Source organism: Lycium ferocissimum, chromosome 11 (assembly GCF_029784015.1).
Source record: "Lycium ferocissimum isolate CSIRO_LF1 chromosome 11, AGI_CSIRO_Lferr_CH_V1, whole genome shotgun sequence".
NCBI lineage: Eukaryota > Viridiplantae > Streptophyta > Magnoliopsida > Solanales > Solanaceae > Lycium > Lycium ferocissimum.
Genome location: NC_081352.1, coordinates 30,486,585 through 30,504,335, shown reverse-complemented (window position 1 = coordinate 30,504,335; position 17,751 = coordinate 30,486,585). Strand labels below are relative to the sequence as shown.

Here is a 17,751-nt window from a genome sequence, read left to right as displayed (position 1 = left end):
AGAAGTACTGAAAAACTCCTGGGCTATAGACTTTTCAAGAAGGGATGCACATGAAATCGTAGGCAAATTTCACACATCAGAATGAGAGAGAAAAATGAATGATTCTATAAAATATAACATAAGTTCACATCACACTCTTCTGAACTCGATGATGGCGTAGTCCGAGGGACAAACCAATTAAAGCTGTTGGGCCAAATTAGACGACAATGGGTCATTTGTACTTCCCTATTTTATGTTAGTCTTTAATTTTTGCCCTTCAAGTGGGCTTTATTTTAATTTTTGACAAAATCAAACTTATGCGCCAGAAAAAGTGTAATACACATCATAATAATCACAAGTTATGCCCACGCTCTTAAAGAACTTATGTTCCACTAAGCGTAAATTCAATTTTGAAGGAAAAAATTAAAAACCAATCCATTTGAAGGGAAAACCGTGCAATATTTCGACGAGAATACTTGTTTTTACCAATTTCATTGATCATTAGGCCCTGTCCACGGACCAAAGCACTTTTAACTAGTTATATAGAGATTAGACAATGTATGTTGTGATGAAATAATTATAACGGTTTAGTTACTATACAAATGGTTTAATTTTTTATTTTTTTTAAAGTGATTTAATTTCATAAATGAGTTCTCAATTTGTTTACCTACTCCATCACGAGCAAATTAACTTTGGAGTAATGGGGAACATAGAACTTGAAATATTCCTTGTAAAAAGACAAATATATTGAGTTAGTTCCAGTTAGCTCCAACCACAAAGCCAAGGGCAAAGAACTTGCAACAAGAAACAAAAATAGTAGTAATAACAATAATTGACTTTTGTTAACGATCGTGATGGAAAAGAAAAGCATTAGCTACCACTATATATAAGTTATTTTTAATGTTGACTCGTATACCAATCTTTTTCCCTTTGCACACATTATCCCACTAACTGAAAGAGACTACCTTTTTTTTTTTCTCAAGATAAAACAAAGATTACTTTTTCATTTCTTATGTTTTTTTTTTTTTTTTTTTTTTTTTTTAATTTTTTTGTGCAAAGGTGATACATACATATATCGGGCTTAGTATCATTTAAATTAAGATGTAGAATAAAATCCGGTAAAATTATATTCCATATAATGTATTTCGTGTGAAATTCTAATTAATATTACAGTATTTAAGAAGGAAGTTAACAAACAAAACATTTTATTATTATTGCATTTGGGTTTATATTATATAAATTGAGGCCTTTCAACACAAAATCCGGCTACAAATTAAAGCTCTCAATATACCATGCTTACTAATATCTTCTTTTAGGACGTGCGGGTTCAAGTCCTAGGAGAAATACTTACTAGTAACAATTACATAATTAATAACATGATGAACTTGTTAATTATGAGGTTAACTAATATCCACCTGTAGGCGGTAGTACTATAAAGAATTTTTATACTATCAGTACAAGTTTAATTTTCAATGCATTGACAGTGTTAAAAGAAGATTTTAGTTTATACAATCAGATAATTTAAGATGTAATTATAGGTAACTTTATTCAATATGTATTCATTTGGTAACTTACAACAAATTGTAAGTAACCTGCTATAAGAGGTTAAATTACATTAGAAGTATCAAAATTCATTGCACTGTTGTGCGCATGACTTAAATCCTACTTGTAAATATCTTATGGTTGACCTGCTGATAGTGTAAATATTTCTTTACACTATCAATGTATATAAGTAAAATTCGGTTCAGATAGCTGGAGTTGAGATCCAGCTTGTTTCTTGAACTACAAGTAAAATTAATTAAGATTTATTAATTTCTTCAGGCAATAATTCGAGTTCCTTAAAGACTTCATCACATTCTGGGGAAGCTTCTTTCTTCAAGAAGAATAAAGGGTTTGCATGGCGAGTAGTCTCAGACATGCCATTATTGTTAGTGATAGTAATTCTTGCTGATTCTTTTGCATGACCTTCATTTGGAATTTCAGTACAATCATCCATGCTACTCTTCATGAGTATCATCTCGCAGATCTCATCCTCGTGGTCGCGTTCCACGAGGAGGCTGTAGACCCCACGCTCGTCGGTCTGGCCCTCGACCGTCAGGGTGACGGTGTCGTCCGTTTGGTTCCTGCACTGCAATCGCACCTCGGCATCTGCATGCATGGATGCACGTAAATACAACGTGGAATTAAGTTTTTGAATGAAAGTACTATCTATAACAATTTAAGCTTTTAAGCAAGGCGGTTACATAATTCAAATTGTAGCATAGCAGGCAGAGGTTTTGTTGGAGGCAGATTCAGGGTTTGAATATTATAAGTTCGATTTCAGGCTGCTACAATGGCCATTTGATTGATCAAGTTCGAAATCAATTATTTTTAAATATACACAAGGTCGGAGCCATAGTTATTATGATTGTATGAATCTGTAACTTATATGCACTACATTTGCTCCGAACTGCGCTTCTGTGTTCAAATATCACCACCACTTATTATCAAACAGAAAATTCCACATGTTTGGCCAAGAATAAAAAAGTCAGGCTTGTACATGATGAGGGGTGTGTGTAGCATAACTAAAATAAATAATAAATGTAGGCTAACATCTTTAATCTTTAGAAAATATATGAAATCTACTATGGAATTATATTTTGGGAGAAGGCATGGTTTCCACCCTGAACTTGTCCCGAAAAGTCGAATTCACACTTCAACTAATGGGGCGACCTATGGCTCTATATGTACCTAAAGCCTATGTAATTCTGATTTTTCAAGAATATCACCATATTTGTGTCAGATCCTCTAAAACTAATTTTTTTTAAGGATACGACACAAATACCGTGACATTTTTAAAGAATTCGAATAACATAGACTAAAGCAGATATACTCATTGAATTGTGGTATACATACATCTCATCTCATCATTTCAAAGCATATACATAACGTATATAACTTAAACTCATAATATATACCTGGCATGGGCTTGCTAAGCCTGTTTTCGAATAAAGCACGGCAAAAATCACAATATACTTTTCCTTCCACATGGAACTGAGTTTGAGTCTGAGTCGGAGCTTCTGCCTCAGCCTGAATTACCCCAAAGAGGGAAAACAAACAAACTGCACTGACAATTAGAATAATTTCACCGGATTTTGTCATTTTTTATTTTCTTGTTTTATTATTTCTTTTTGTATGTAGCAATTTTTTTAAGAGGAAAGTGAAGAACTCTGTAATTGAGGGGATGGTTTATATTTTGCATGTCAGTTATTGTTGTGAGGTTATCATGTTCTTTTGGTCTTTCTGTGGTTACAAGTCATTTTATTTTACTTAATTGAATAATCCTTTAATTTTTTTTTCTTTTTGTATAACGTAAAACTAGTAGAATTTCCTCCTATTTTCACTCATCTAGTGTCTCTTTTCTCCCTTTTCTCTGGGGAACGAGTGGCCTTGTTATAGTTTAGCTTAGACACTCAAGTTCAATTTCTTTTCCAATTAAAATCAACAAGAAATTAAAAAGATTCCTTGATTAAAACAATAGTGTAATTAAAGGTCACTATTCACTAATAAATGTTTTCCCCATAAGTAATATAAGTTGTTTGTAAGATTGAAAGTAGCATGCCAAATGGATCGATTTGGTCAAGATTGAACGGATCTTGATCAAATGTTTTTCAGGATGTGACTGCATATTACATATGTATAATAATACGCTGCAGGTATATTTGGTCATATTGCCATTACAAACGGTAAAATTGTATGTGTATGATTTATAGGTCAAGGAATATTCAAGCAGCAGAATCAATCATTGATGCTTGTGTCAGGATAGATTGTCTATATTGCACCCCCTCAGGATGCGGTTTTTCCCAAACCTTGGGCGAACGCAAGATGCTTTGTGCATTGAACTACCCCTTTTTTGCCATCACAAACTTGAATTGTATCGCATTTTTAAAATTTCCCCCTCAAACTAAACTTAATTAGCATATCCACGTCAATCTCAAGAAGTGTCAGATATTGTGTTTTAGTAGGAGATAATTTGGTGTCCTGAAAGAGTAAAAAACAGAGTGTGGCCACTCGATCTAGTGCAGAAGCAAAATATTGAGCAACAGTTGTAGCAACTTGTGAGCTAGTTTGGATTAAAGAGCTGCTCAAAGAACTAAAATTTGGAGAAATCAGCCAGATGGAAACTCATATTTGATAACTAAGCAACTCCTCATATCGCATCAAATTTGGCATTTCATGAGAGAACTAAACACATTGAGATTGACTCTAACTTTGTGAGAGAAAAGCTACATCCCGAAGATATTGTTACGAAATTTGTGAAGTTAAATTATCAACTTGCAGATATTACCAAGTTCCTCATTGATCCTTGTATTAGTTACATCTATAACAAGTTCGGTACTTTTAGCTTGTATGCATCAACTTGAGGAGTGTTAGAATAGGAATAGGATTTTTACATAGCATCCTACGTATGGAAAAAATTATAATGTAGTGTCTATAAATAGAGCTCAGTCTAATAATGTATTTACACAATTGAAAACTGAATGCTGCAGCTCAGTGGAGAAGGATGTTCATTTTAAATAAAAATATACACAATTGAATAATATTTATTTTCCTTTATTTCTCATCGAACCCATGGACAAAACCTATATAAATTGAAATGGAATTGGCATCTAATTCTTGGAACAATGTAACATGTATCAAGAAAAAAAAACTAGCGATGAAGAGACACTGACAAAAAATGAAGAGCAAAGTAAAATCAGTAGCTTTGGGGACTAATACAATGCTCACTTTGTTTTCTCCATCAAGTTTTGTCTCTTTACATGCAAATACCACACTATAAATTCAGTTCCCCTAAGCAAACCACACTATAAATTCAGTTCCCCTAAGCAAGATAAGCAAACAACAATAACAAACATGGCAGAAAAGGAAGGAGCAATTGTCAAGAAGGGTCATGAAGAAGGGCTAAAAATGGCACTTTCCCTTCTTGAAGAATATGAACTCCCAGCAGGGCTTCTCCCTCTAGCTGAAGTAATCGAAGTCGGGTTCGTAAAAACCACCGGGTACATGTGGATCCTGCAAACTAAAAAAGTCGAACATAACTTTAAAATGATCAGTAAGCTGGTGAGTTATGGTACTGAAATAACTGGATACGTCGAGAAGAAGAGGATCAAGAAGCTTAAAGGAGTGAAGGCCAAGGAGCTGATGCTATGGCCTCCGGTCGGTGATATCACAGTGGACCCCGCTACGGGAAAGATTCACTTCAAGAGTCTAGCTGGCATCACGAAAACTTTCCCCGTTGAGGCTTTTGCTGCTGGACAGTAAAAGGAGAAAACATATCTTCAGATTTATATGTTTTCTGTACTGTTTGCTTTTTTCATACACTTGAACCTGTTTGATGGTCGATCAACGACACGTTAAGACAAATAAGAATTTGTTGTGAGATGCTTTTTCATGAATGAAATGATGAAATATACATTTTGTGTCACTAAGTACAGTCAAGCCTCTCTATAACAACATAGTATGCCCCGATATCTTTTGGCTGCAATAGAGAAATGTTGTTACTTTGAAAATATATAATATAACAAAGCATGAAAGATCGGATGTTATAGAGGATGGCTGTTATCGAGAGGTATGATTGTACTTGTGTTTACAATCCACAAGCAACATCTCATTTCTGCCCAGTATGGGAGCCGGAAAATCACATAAAGTTACACATAGTTAGAGAAGAATATTAGATAAACGGAAAATAATTAAGTGTTTCAGCATAAGGTAAACACACACTACAAGGAGGAAATGATATTGTTATCGTCCGTTCCGTCATGCATCCTGCTGTTCATAAACAATTTGTCAAATTGAAGTTGTGCTATGGAATAATACCGGCAACAACAACACACCCAGTGCTACGGAATCACTAAAGTAAAATTTATAGCAACCTGGACATGAACCTTACCTCATCTCAGTTAACCTTGATAAAAAAGAACATGATAACACTAAAAAAATTAATTAATATTCATCACCGTCGTAGATGCTTCAAACATCGTGATAACAGAAGTAATCATACTACAGCAAAGAATTAAACCATGAAAGCTAATTATATTTACTCATGTACAAAAATGAGGAATACAGAAAAGACAACAGAAAATTGCAAAAGTGATACTAATATGAAGTTCAATAACACAACAGCTACAGAGCTTTAATGGTCCATATCTTGCGTAACTTTGATTTTATCCCCTACTAGGTTATAGCAACTAGCAAGTACTTAGGGTTTGGGAAAGTGAATGAGTAAATAACTATAAGTACCTCAATTCCTTTGAAGATATAAAGAGATTTCTCATCCAAATCTTTTCAAATAAGAATAAAACACGTATTTTACCATCCTTTCTTCAAAGATTCAGCTACAGAAAAATGGCTTGTTATTGATACAGGCTTCTCTAGCTGCATCAGTTATCTTGAACAAGGGCATTGACGTCTGAGAGACATGAGCAGTGATGGCTTATTATAGGTGTGCCAACAAATGATGACGCAGAAAGCACAAAACAAAACAAAGCAAAGGAGAATGTAAAATCTGTTTTCTCATTCAGCAGCGATGCCACTCAGCGTCACAAACTTGGCATCAATACTTCTGCTGATCAAATGAATGAGTATTGAGCTAGTCCGGCTGGATATAGAGCCCACCTTGTTAAAATTCACAAACATCAACATCATTCAAGTACAGAAATGTGACTGTAGTTCTGTCTACAGTGGTTGGAGGAGAAACGCAACTGTTAGTGCAGCTAAGAACAACTATGGTGTATAACCAAGAAAAACGTATCTCATTTACTTAGCTACCTTTACCTTCTTCAAATCTAAATAAATGAACGTATTCACCAACTCCATAACTATTTTTTCCAAAACCACAGGATGTTGCTGGGGATTTTCAGCTGTGGGACTAGGGAAGGAATTAACCAAATAATAATTGGCAAGCTTAGCTCATTCTCTTTAATAGCCGTGGTGTCCGGGCCAGCTTGCGCTCACCTCGACTAATTCCACGGGATACCTGCCAGCACCCACAACAACAGGTACCGGGTAACTCTGTCCACCAAAGCTAGGACAGATGGAAAGAAATCACTTACTCCCTCTGTCCCAATTTATGTGATACACTTTCCCTTTTGGTCTACCCAAAAAAAAATGATACATTTCTATATGTAGAAATAATTTAACTTAAAACTTCCCGTTTCACCCTTAATGAAATGATTTAGAGTCACACAAATATCTATAGCTTATTTTAGACCACAAGTTTTAAAAGTCTTCCTTCCAGTCTTAAGCTCTGTGCCTAGTCAAACTATATAACATAAATTGGGACGGAGGGAGTATATTTTTGTCTCGGATTTGAACCTGACACCTCATGGTTCTCAACCTACTCATTGACCACTAGGCCACACCCTTGGGTGCAAGCTAAGCTCATTAACACAGCAAAGACTTGCGGGTTGCACCACAACTGATGAAGATATAGGCTCTGGAAGAGATCTTATTGTTGATGCATTTACATTCACATTTAGTAGAAGGGACTGATACTGCACCAGGAAGAAGAAAACAAATCATACTACTAAAGCTATATGGTATGAACTATGAAGATATTATGTCCCAGCATATATCAAGTCAGGTCTGCTAAATTCTGTCTCTAAACAACCAGTATACAGAAATTCATGTGAGTGGAATCACATTTCAATTCTACTTGGGTGGTATTTTCAGCGAAGAACTTGGAACTGCGTTCAATCACGGTGTTACATAAGTTTGGTACAGAACAAGTGATGTTGGTCCAAATGCTGGCGTATGTGTAGATGGATCTATCAGAAAGCAATAAGGTGTTAGTGCTAGAGAAGCACTTAGTGGAAATTGTTATGAAAGCTTTTAAACCAAATCCATGATGTAATTGTAGTTTCATCATCATTTATAACTGTGCACATCAGCTGTGTGTATATATCAGCATTCAGGAAAGTAATACGAAATTTTGATAGACCATGGAGAATTTAATAAGGATCACCTTAAATCAGCGCAAGAGTTACTGACATATAACATCTTCTGAGGTTGAGAGAATACATAGCAAGGCTTTGATATAACATACATTCATTTCCAACATACATGCCAATTTTTTTCTGTGCACATTTATAACTGTGCACATCAGCTGTGTGTATATATCGGCATTCAGGAAAGTAATACGAAATTTTGATAGACCATGGAGAACTTAATAAGGATCACCTTAAGTCAGTGCAAGAGTACCTGACATATAACATCTTCTGAGGTTGAGGGAATACATAGCAAGGCTTTGATATAACATACATTCATTTCCAACATACATGCCAATTTTTTTCTTTTCACATTTTTAATTGAATATTAGAAAGCGAGCTTATCCAAGGGAAGAGAATGTATTGAGATTGTTTAAGAATATATGCATGTCAAGCTTTTAACACGAGAAACCAAAAAAAAAAAACAGGAAAAGGAATATAAACTTGATAACAAAATTCTAAACTATAAGCCTTTACTTCATTTTGTTAATCAAACATACTCGTCTCAGATCTTACTCTTATAGAAGCAAAACAAGCAAGATATTTCTTTAATAAATGTCCAATAGTTACCTAAAGATTGCGTCAAATTATCAGAAGAGGTGCTGCCCAACAGAGTGTTTGATTTCCTGAAATTATAATTCCCTGGAATATTGAAACTCTGAGTTGACTTGAGTATAGTTCCCCTTTGGTAGCAGAAAAGCAATGATCCTAATCGGCGGAAGATGGAAAAATTATTGTTCTACAAATAAGCCCTTTCAACTTGACACAAAAAAATGACATCATTTACCATCTATGGCCCCTTGAATCATCACATTATCCAGCATGCGAAATAACTGCCTATCAAAGAGAAATTAGAATAACCAAAAGCCAATAAGGAAACCATAATGAACTGGGTCAAAGACAAGGAGCCCTCATTCATTCTACAAATATAATTTCTCTGTTCCACAATTCTGAGTCCTAAGATCAACATAGATTGGAAGAGTGAAAATCTTGCAAGTCAGAAAAAAAAAAAAAATTCCTGTATGAATCAAAATGAAAATGTACTGGGAGAAACGGAACATCTCATCCCATAAAAGAAATAAAAGCCAAGGTTATTGAAGGCAAAACATATACAGAGAATACAAATACGATATATATAAAAAACAAAGCATGTTTTTGTATATTCCACCAGTATATTTCTCACTCATTTTACCAAAAATATGTAACTCTTGCAAAGCTACAGAATGAAAACATTAACAAAAATAGCTCCTATTCTCTCGAAGAATCAGTTAAAGAAAAGTAAAAAAAATTCTTTGTCACATCTTTGTTTTTACATAAATTGGCATAATGGTTGGTGCTGACAGGTTAGATCTTCAATAGTTGAAAACATGCAAGTCCAACAAGGCTTTATAATACCCCTTCTCTATCTCCTCTTCTTTCACTTGATGAAGGAGAAGTGTTTCAATAATGACATCTTCCCAATCAACATCAACTTTCGTTTTCCTTCTCCTTTTCTTTCCAGCATTTACATGTTCAACGGGGCCTACATCAACCTTATCCATCGATCCAGCATCTGAAGGATACATTGTCTTATGGATTCGAAATTTCGCAGCCTTTATCTTCTCTTTTCTCCTTTCATATGTCAAACAACCTCTATCAAAAGACGGAGGCATGGCACTCAATCCCACATCTTTCTCCACTAATTCCTTCATTAAAAGCATTTTGCTCATTTCCGATTCGCCCTTCCACCAATCAGTGACCGAAATTATGCCATATCTTCTCTTCCTTCTCGGAATGCTATTATCTCTGCTAATTGTCGACTCGTTTACATACATATCATTCTTAATCTTCGAATAAACCATCGCCAAACACTCTAGAGATATCTGGAATCTATTCGGACTTTCACTACTCAAATTTGACGCACGCTCCGTCCGAAAATACCGCGAGTCGTTTTCCTCGTCATTAAAATCGATAGCGTAATCGTTTTCGTTGCTCAAACAATCATCGATCAAATAATCCAAATCAAATCCAACATCCTCGAAACTCTTCCTTTTACCATCACCTCTATTCTTCAACTTCGACATCGATTTCAACTCCATGTATTGAATTACAAACGTCGCGTGCTTCATAATATTCTTAACCGTAACGTCCTCACCCCAAGGCAAACCTCTCGCAACCTTCACTAACCTCTCCAACAACTCCTTATACCTCAACTTACACGTAACAACCGCGACCCCCAACTCATTCGCAACATCCTCAATCCTCACATCCACCCCATTCAACTCCGCGACGAAAACCAAAACCGACCCCACGACCGGCAACGGTTTCCTCCCCGTCGTAACATACCACTTAACCAAACAATTCACTAAAAAAACCCCTTGTTTCAACATCCTCGTAATAACATCCTTGTCGACCTCACTAAAACACGCGACACCCTTAACATAATTCTTAACATAATTCTCGAACGAACCAACGACATCAATCTGAGGCAACTGCAATTCTAAAAATTCAACTACCCGATAAACCATTCGACCTAACTCATAAATATCACAACCAACCAAACTAGCAACCTTAACAATACTCAAAGGCTTATTATCTTGTCTAAAAACAACATAACAACAAGCACCAACAAATATTTCAAACCATTTACCTTTACCATATTCACCAACAGTAATTTTCTCAACCATAACTTCAACTTCACTACATTTCAAAGAAGAAAATTGTAATTGAAATGTTATATCATTAATTATTCTTTTTGCTTCATATATTTTTGTTTCTTTATAATTATATTTATTTCCAATACCTGATGTACCTGTATGTACATAAGTACCTGTAGGACCAGTTAAACCACCAATTTGTGGATCATAATTATCGAAAGTTTGGATAATTCCACATGATCTACAAACAGGGTTACCTGTATGATCATCTGCAACTATTGTCCTTTTGTTGCAATTTTCGCAGGGACGAGAATTGGGATTATCCATTGTTTTGGGGGTTGAATTGAGAGATCTACTGAAGATTTAGGGTTTTGATGGATAAGAAATTGAAAATTAGGGGAAACCTGAATGGGTATTATACAGAACGGCGTCGTCTGATTCTTGGGTTTTATCTTTTTGTTTTTTCGGCAAAGGGTCATATATGTTCTGCTGTAATATCCCGAAATAGTTGTGCGGATTCCCCGTTTATTTTTTTCGATGATATATACCTCGCTGTTAGTGTTTTGGTCATATATACCCCTGCATCTAACGGCCCATTTAATGGGAACACGTGGCACGATCTCAACTGCAAAGGCCATTTTCTTTTTTATTTAATCTAATTTATCATTAAAAAATTGTTTTAAACCAGAAAGGGGTTATTCCTTAAAAATGTGGCTATTTCTGAAATTCAAAATGTGTATTTCTTCTTCTCCTCCAACTAATTTGCAGCAGAAATTCACCCAAAAACCCATCGAATTCTTCACTAAATTATTCCAAATTTCAGATATCAACACTTCAAGATTTAACCAATCTTTTGCAATAACATTCGCTCGAAACAAAGCTCGTTTAAAGAAACAAAAAACTTGAACTTGAAGCTTCAAGGTTCATTAATGGTTGTCCATGAAGTTTCTGTTTTTTCTTCACGTTTCAGCTACCCAATACAAGCTTTAATCACAATTTTTAGATTTAATTATCAGTACACAATTGATTCCAACAAATTTTTCACCATTTTGATTTTTTTTTTTCAGCCACCATTTTGTTGACTATGTTGGGAATGGACTGAACCTTGTAGGGTTGATGAGATGGGGCGGATTTCAAAGTGGGTTTAATTTTGGATCCATGAATATACCGTTGCCGTTGTCGGATGTTGGTGGTGGAGCTTCGCCAGAGATTAGACTTTCTAATTTTTTTTTTTTTTGGTTTTATTTTGTGTTTGGTAAATTAGATTAAATAAAAAAAAATGGTTGGACATTTAAGATGAGGCCACGTGTCCGGGGGAACAGAGCCGTTTAAACGAAGGGGTATATATGACCAAAACGCTAACGGCGTAGGTATATATCATCGAAAAAGCAAACGGGGATATGCACAACTATTTCGGGATAGTACAGGGTATACATGACCCTTTGCCCTTTTTTTTTTTTTTTTTTTTTGGTGGTGGTGCCTTATCTTTTGCTTCTCTGAGAAACATTTTCCACAAATTTTTTTGAAAACATTTTCTAGATTAATAAAAACACATCAACGTATTCTCCAACCCACCCCATACACCCCACCACCACCCCAACTCCTCCCCCCATGCCCACAAACCCGCTCCATCCTCCCCCACCACCCAACCCCTCCCCCACCACTCTCAGTCCATGTTAGAAAAATTGGTAAACATAACCAAAGAAGATAATGATTTTGAGGCATGAAAAATTGACTTTTCTTAAACAGATATTGCCCATATACAGATTAGGGAAAATATAAGCAATTCCCTTCAGGATACAACAAAGCCCGTATTATACCTGCAGATTTTTTTATATGCTACTTTTGGAGTGTCCTTATATTTATAGATTTGAGAAATGACTTTTCAGAATAGTCATGTCTTTTCATGAATAGATGTGTCTGTTCAATTTAAGACCTCCAAATATTACAAAATATCTAATTAACACTCCACCCATCCTACCTCACCTCACCCCACCCCCTCCCCTCCAATTATTTTTTCCATATATTTTATTTTACTTTTATAAAATTTTATAAACAATGGAATTTTTTTTTACCCCCACTATCACCACCCAACCCATGCCCCACCCCTCGTCCCGCGACCCCTGCCACCCTCCAAAAAATTTATTTATTTTTTAAAAATGTCTTTAAAATTTATTATCTTTTGGGTTTTTTACACCCCCACCCCCACAATTTTCTATTATATATATTTTTTATTTTTATAAAAATGATATTTTTTCTTACTCCAACAAAATTGATTCTAACAAAATTTTCACCATTTTGATTTTTTTATTTTCGGCCATCATTTTGTTGACTATGCTGAGAATGGACTGAACCTTATAGGGTTGATGAGATGGGGCAGATTTCAAAGTGGGTTTAATTTGGATCCATGGATATACCGTTACAGGCGTCGGATGCCGATGGTGGAGCTTTGCTGGAGATTAGACTTTCTAATTTTCATTTTTTGTTTTGTTTTGTTTTGTTTTGTTTTGTTTTGTTTTGTTTTGTTTTGTGTTTGGTAAATCAGATTAAATAAAAAAAAATATGGTTAGGCATTTAAGATGGGGTCACGTGTCCGGGGGAACGGAGCCATTTAAATGGAGGGATATATATGATCAAAACGCTAACGGCGGGGGTATATATCATTGAAAAAGCAAACGGGGAATATGCACAATTATTTCGGGATAGTACAGGGGTATATATGACCCTTTGCCTTTTTATTTTTTATTTTTTATGGTCCCCTATCTTTTGCTTCTCCGGAAAACGTTTTCCACAAATTTTTTGAGACATTTTCCAGATTAATAAAAACACATTAACGCATTCTCCAACCCACCCCCATACGCCCCACTACCACCCACAACTCCTCCCCCCACACCCACAAACCCAACCTACCCTCCCCCACCACCCAACGTCTCCCACCACCACTCCCAGTCCATGTTAGGAAATAGGTAAATATAACCAAAGAAGATAATGGCTTTGAGACGTGAAAAATCGACCTTTCTTAAACGTATATTGTCCATATATATATATATATATATGTATGTATGTATATATACAAACAATTTCCTTCAGGATACAACAAAGCCCGTATTATACCTGCAGATTTTTCTATACGCTACTTTTGCAGTGTCGTTATATTTATAGATTTGAGAAATGACTTTTCAGAATAGTCATGCCTTTTCATGAACAGATGTGTATGTTCAATTTAAGACCTCCAAATATTGTAAAATATCTAAAACTCCACCCACCACCCCAAACCACCCATCCTACCTTACCCCACCCCCTTCCCTCCAATTATTTTTTCCATATATTTTATTTTACTTTTATAAAATTTTATAAACAATGGAAAAAATTCTTACCCCCACTACCACCACCCAACCCACGGCCCACCCCCGTCCCGCGACCCCCTCCACCCTCCAAAACGTTCATTTATTTTTTTAAAAAAAGTCTTTAAAATTTATTATCTTTTGGGTTTTTTACACCCCCACCCCCATGAATTTTCTATTTTATATATTTTTTTATTTTTATAAAAATGAAATTTTTTCTTACTCCAACACCCCCCCCCCCCCCCCCCAACAAACCTGGCAGCATACCCCACTTCCCAACCCGTACACCCTGCCACCAAAAGTTGTACTCTGAATTCGAAAACTTCACAGTGGTTTGGCTTTGAATATATGCAAATGCTTTTAAAATGACATTTTCCAACTTGCGTACCAAACACAAGAAAACATTTTCCGTTATATCAAACACACCTTAAATGTTGTCCTTTTTCTTTGGGCATAAGTTTAAAACATTCCCTTAAATATAATTCTAAGCAATTTTAGTTATCTAAGTTTGTCGAAATGAACACTTTTGGTCTTTTCAAATACTTAACAATCTATGATGGTTAGACTTAAGAAAAGGGGTAGAAATCCATGAATGCTCTATCATTTTGAAAAGTCAAATATTTTCAATAAACTATTTATAAACAAAGCATTTACTATGGTTTTCATGTTCTCCTAAAATATGTCTAACAATGAGATGTTTCTCGTCTTTTACTAACTTTGTTGTATACACACACACACATTTGAAGTTGGATAAAGAAATGTGTAATTTTTATTATCTTGGTTGATATTTCGGGGTCTAAAATTCAATTGACAATCGCCTTTTGAATAAGCACGTTAAGTCATTTATATCTCATAATGCATATCGACGCATTGTTGTCAAGATAAGATGGTTAGACAATGTGATGAGCGTATTTGTCCCCATGAGTTTATGGTATTTAATGATTTAATTGTATATCTTCGTGGTACGGTGCTAGTGCCTTTTACATTTATTTTGGATGGTTATTGCACTAATTTGTGTTTTGTATTAATTTTACGTATTATCACGGATATTTATGTATAATGGCTAGACGGCCTAATGAATCAAATTTGGGTGGAAAAGGCCGATATCAATACGATGTGCCCTTAGCTAGCACCCACCTCGTTTGAAAAAAGTGCAAATAAACTAAAATTTCTAGTGCCAGCTTACACGCACAACACACGTGTCGAGTAACTGTAATGTGGAGAATCATTTTTCTACATAGAAAATGATCTTCTACGTAGCTTTAGGGCAAACTATATTCAGCTTTTGTTACATTAAATAAGTTGTGTGGTCACCATTTATCCTTTGTTTTGATTTCCAGTTTGTAGTGCGTTCATTTCGGTTTGAAGAAATATTCGCATCTATATACTTGATTTGTTTGTGTTGTAATGTGTGGATATGATTTAAAACACAAAATAATACTAAAATTAAAAGATTCAATAGTCCAGTTTGACAGCTCTTTCTAAAGCCAATTATGTGTATTTACATGAATTTAATTAGTCTTTGCAAACGCAATTTTAGGCGGAGATGCATGTGAAAGACCCCTTCCAGGAACCATATAAATACCTAGGAAATATAATAGCTTATTCATTCCAAAACTAAAGTACTTCACAAATATTAGAATATTAAGTGCTAAAATGGTGGCTTTTATGTTCAATTGGAAGCTCACTTTTGCAACTCTACTAGTGTTAGGAGTATGGATTACTCGAGCCACATCTCGTACTTTGTACGAAGCATCAATTACTGAGAAACACGAGCGATGGATGGCGATATATGGACGTGTATACAAAGATGATATAGAGAAAGCAGAAAGGCGTGAGAAATTCAGACAAAATCTTGAGTATATTGAATCAATTAACAGGAATGGAACACGGAGTTATAGATTGGGCATCAATGGATTTGCTGATCTTACGAAGGAGGAATTCAAGGCCATTCGTAATGGATACAAAATATCATCTCAGCAACGGATAAAACCTACATGTTTTCGTTATGAAAATGTGTCAGTTCCATATACCATGGATTGGAGGAGAAAAGGCGCGGTTACTATGATTAAAGACCAAGGGCAATGTGGTGAGTCAAACAGTTTAATTTCAAATCTTTTAGCGTTTTACTTTCTATTTTTTTTTTTTTTTTTTGGTAATGAGTCGATAATATTATATTGATACTAGTTAAAGTCATTACAAAATTCATAGGAGTATCCTCTAGGATACTTGTATTATCAAGTCTAACCAAATTATCACACATACTAGCCGATTTTTTTATAGCAAAAGTAGTTCTTACTTTATCTGTTTTTAGCAAATTTTTTGTGTTATACACGACTCCCTCTGTTCACTTTTACTTATTCAGTATTCCAAAAATAGATTTTCACGTTTACTTGTCACTTTTAGCATATCAAGATAACACAATTTATTTTTTTCTATTTTACCCATAGTATTAATTACTCACTTCAAATCATTTTGAAATCCAATAAGAATATGCACCAATTAATATGGGTACATTGGTAAATTATGCACTTCGTTCAAAGTGGACCAGTAAAAGTGAACAACGGGAGTATTTTATTGACATTTATTTAAGTAATTTTAAAAATGCAGGATCTTGCTGGGCATTTTCTACTGTGGCTGCTATAGAAGGAATTAACAAGATCAAAACTGGTAGATTAATTTCATTATCCGAGCAAGAACTCGTTGATTGCGACAAAGGTTCAAATGAAGGTTGTGAAGGAGGCTTCATGGATTACGCTTTTAAGTTCATTATAAAAAATCATGGAATTACTTCAGAATATAATTATCCTTACAAGGGAATCGATAGCACTTGCCAAAGAAACAAAATTTTCAACCATGTTGCCATGATTTCTGGCTATGAAGACGTTCCAGCTAATAGCGAATCAGCTTTGCTTAAAGCCGTTGCTAGCCAACCTGTATCTGTTGCCATTGATGCTAGTGGATCGGATTTTCAATTTTATTCTAGTGGCGTGTTCACAGGACATTGTGGAACTAAATTGGATCATGGTGTTACAGCGGTTGGTTATGGACAAACTCTAGGTGGTATGAAATATTGGATAGTGAAGAATTCGTGGGGAACTAGTTGGGGAGAAAGAGGGTACATTAGAATGCAAAGAGATGTTAATGCTAAAGGAGGACTTTGTGGAATTGCCATGAAAGCTTCTTACCCAATAGCTTAAATTATTTTACAAGTATGACGGGGCTACAATGTCTGAGCTAGGAGAACATTGTTTCATCCTTAATTAATCGATGATGTATGTGGTTTGATTCTGACTATTGTTATCATTTATATGCAATATGATGCGGTCTTGTTCAATCTAAAGAGGAGTCAATACTGAGAAATGAAATGCATTTTTTTGGCGAAATGAATAGGTAGCTCCTAAAAAAATAAAAAATAAAAATATAAGTACCGCGCACTGTTCTCGCTAATATCACCAATAAACGCTTTAACTATGTCAGTGAGATTGAAATTTATGAAATAAATTACTTGACGATTAAGATTAATTAATGATACAAGGGATAACAATCAACACAGCACAGTGGGGAATACAGGGGAATTCACATATAAAAGAGGGAAGCTAGTAGTTCTATTGACAAATTCAGCTATAATTACAGTGCGGCTCCTATATAGAAACTCAGATGACAAGTAGACAAAGAGTCCTCACTAGAGTTAACAACGTATCTGACTAACAACATAGGAAGAATAACTACTTGAATTTCTACTACTCCCTGTGTTTCAATTTATGT

The 17,751-nt window shown here is 35.1% G+C and overlaps 4 protein-coding genes across 7 annotated transcripts; 2 read left to right on the top strand and 2 right to left on the bottom strand.

Annotated features, from left to right (window-relative positions):
• Positions 1-1,499: 1,499 nt before the first annotated feature.
• Positions 1,500-3,195, bottom strand: LOC132037062 (pollen allergen Sal k 5.0101-like). The gene is made up of 2 exons (XM_059427493.1): positions 2,937-3,195; positions 1,500-2,127 (listed from the first exon to the last, which is right to left on the bottom strand). The coding sequence occupies exons 1-2, from the start codon at positions 3,118-3,120 to the stop codon at positions 1,778-1,780; spliced, it is 534 nt and encodes a 177-aa protein (XP_059283476.1). The 5' UTR covers positions 3,121-3,195; the 3' UTR covers positions 1,500-1,777.
• A 1,536-nt stretch (positions 3,196-4,731) lies between these two features.
• Positions 4,732-11,098, bottom strand: LOC132036597 (plant-specific TFIIB-related protein PTF2-like). 4 transcript variants are annotated; one of them, XM_059426966.1, is made up of 3 exons: positions 8,791-11,098; positions 8,574-8,645; positions 4,732-5,346 (listed from the first exon to the last, which is right to left on the bottom strand). In XM_059426966.1, exon 1 carries the CDS (start codon positions 10,964-10,966, stop codon positions 9,356-9,358), a length of 1,611 nt encoding a protein of 536 aa, XP_059282949.1. In that variant the 5' UTR covers positions 10,967-11,098; the 3' UTR covers positions 4,732-5,346; positions 8,574-8,645; positions 8,791-9,355. The 4 variants fall into 4 exon arrangements, with proteins under 4 accessions (XP_059282949.1, XP_059282947.1, XP_059282945.1 ...); XM_059426964.1 differs by having other exon boundaries at positions 8,574-11,098; XM_059426962.1 differs by having other exon boundaries at positions 4,732-8,711.
• Positions 4,873-5,280, top strand: LOC132038221 (uncharacterized protein At5g01610-like). Its single transcript, XM_059428924.1, has one exon. It carries the CDS (start codon positions 4,873-4,875, stop codon positions 5,278-5,280), a length of 408 nt encoding a protein of 135 aa, XP_059284907.1.
• Positions 11,099-15,562: 4,464 nt separating the features above from the next.
• LOC132036254 (ervatamin-B-like) lies at positions 15,563-17,326 on the top strand. The gene is made up of 2 exons (XM_059426542.1): positions 15,563-16,072; positions 16,594-17,326. The coding sequence occupies exons 1-2, from the start codon at positions 15,640-15,642 to the stop codon at positions 17,181-17,183; spliced, it is 1,023 nt and encodes a 340-aa protein (XP_059282525.1). The 5' UTR covers positions 15,563-15,639; the 3' UTR covers positions 17,184-17,326.
• The last annotated feature ends 425 nt before the right edge of the window (positions 17,327-17,751 follow it).

Coding starts and splice junctions, on each gene's coding strand:
- LOC132038221 (XM_059428924.1), top strand. CDS start 4,873: ATGGCAGAAAAGGAAGGAGCAATTGTCAAGAAGGGTCATGAAGAAGGG.
- LOC132036597 (XM_059426964.1), bottom strand. CDS start 10,966: ATGGATAATCCCAATTCTCGTCCCTGCGAAAATTGCAACAAAAGGACA.
- LOC132036254 (XM_059426542.1), top strand. CDS start 15,640: ATGGTGGCTTTTATGTTCAATTGGAAGCTCACTTTTGCAACTCTACTA. Junction 16,073..16,593: donor TAAAGACCAAGGGCAATGTG/GTGAGTCAAACA, acceptor TTAAAAATGCAG/GATCTTGCTGGGCATTTTCT.
- LOC132037062 (XM_059427493.1), bottom strand. CDS start 3,120: ATGACAAAATCCGGTGAAATTATTCTAATTGTCAGTGCAGTTTGTTTG. Junction 2,128..2,936: donor GCTTAGCAAGCCCATGCCAG/GTATATATTATG, acceptor CCATGCATGCAG/ATGCCGAGGTGCGATTGCAG.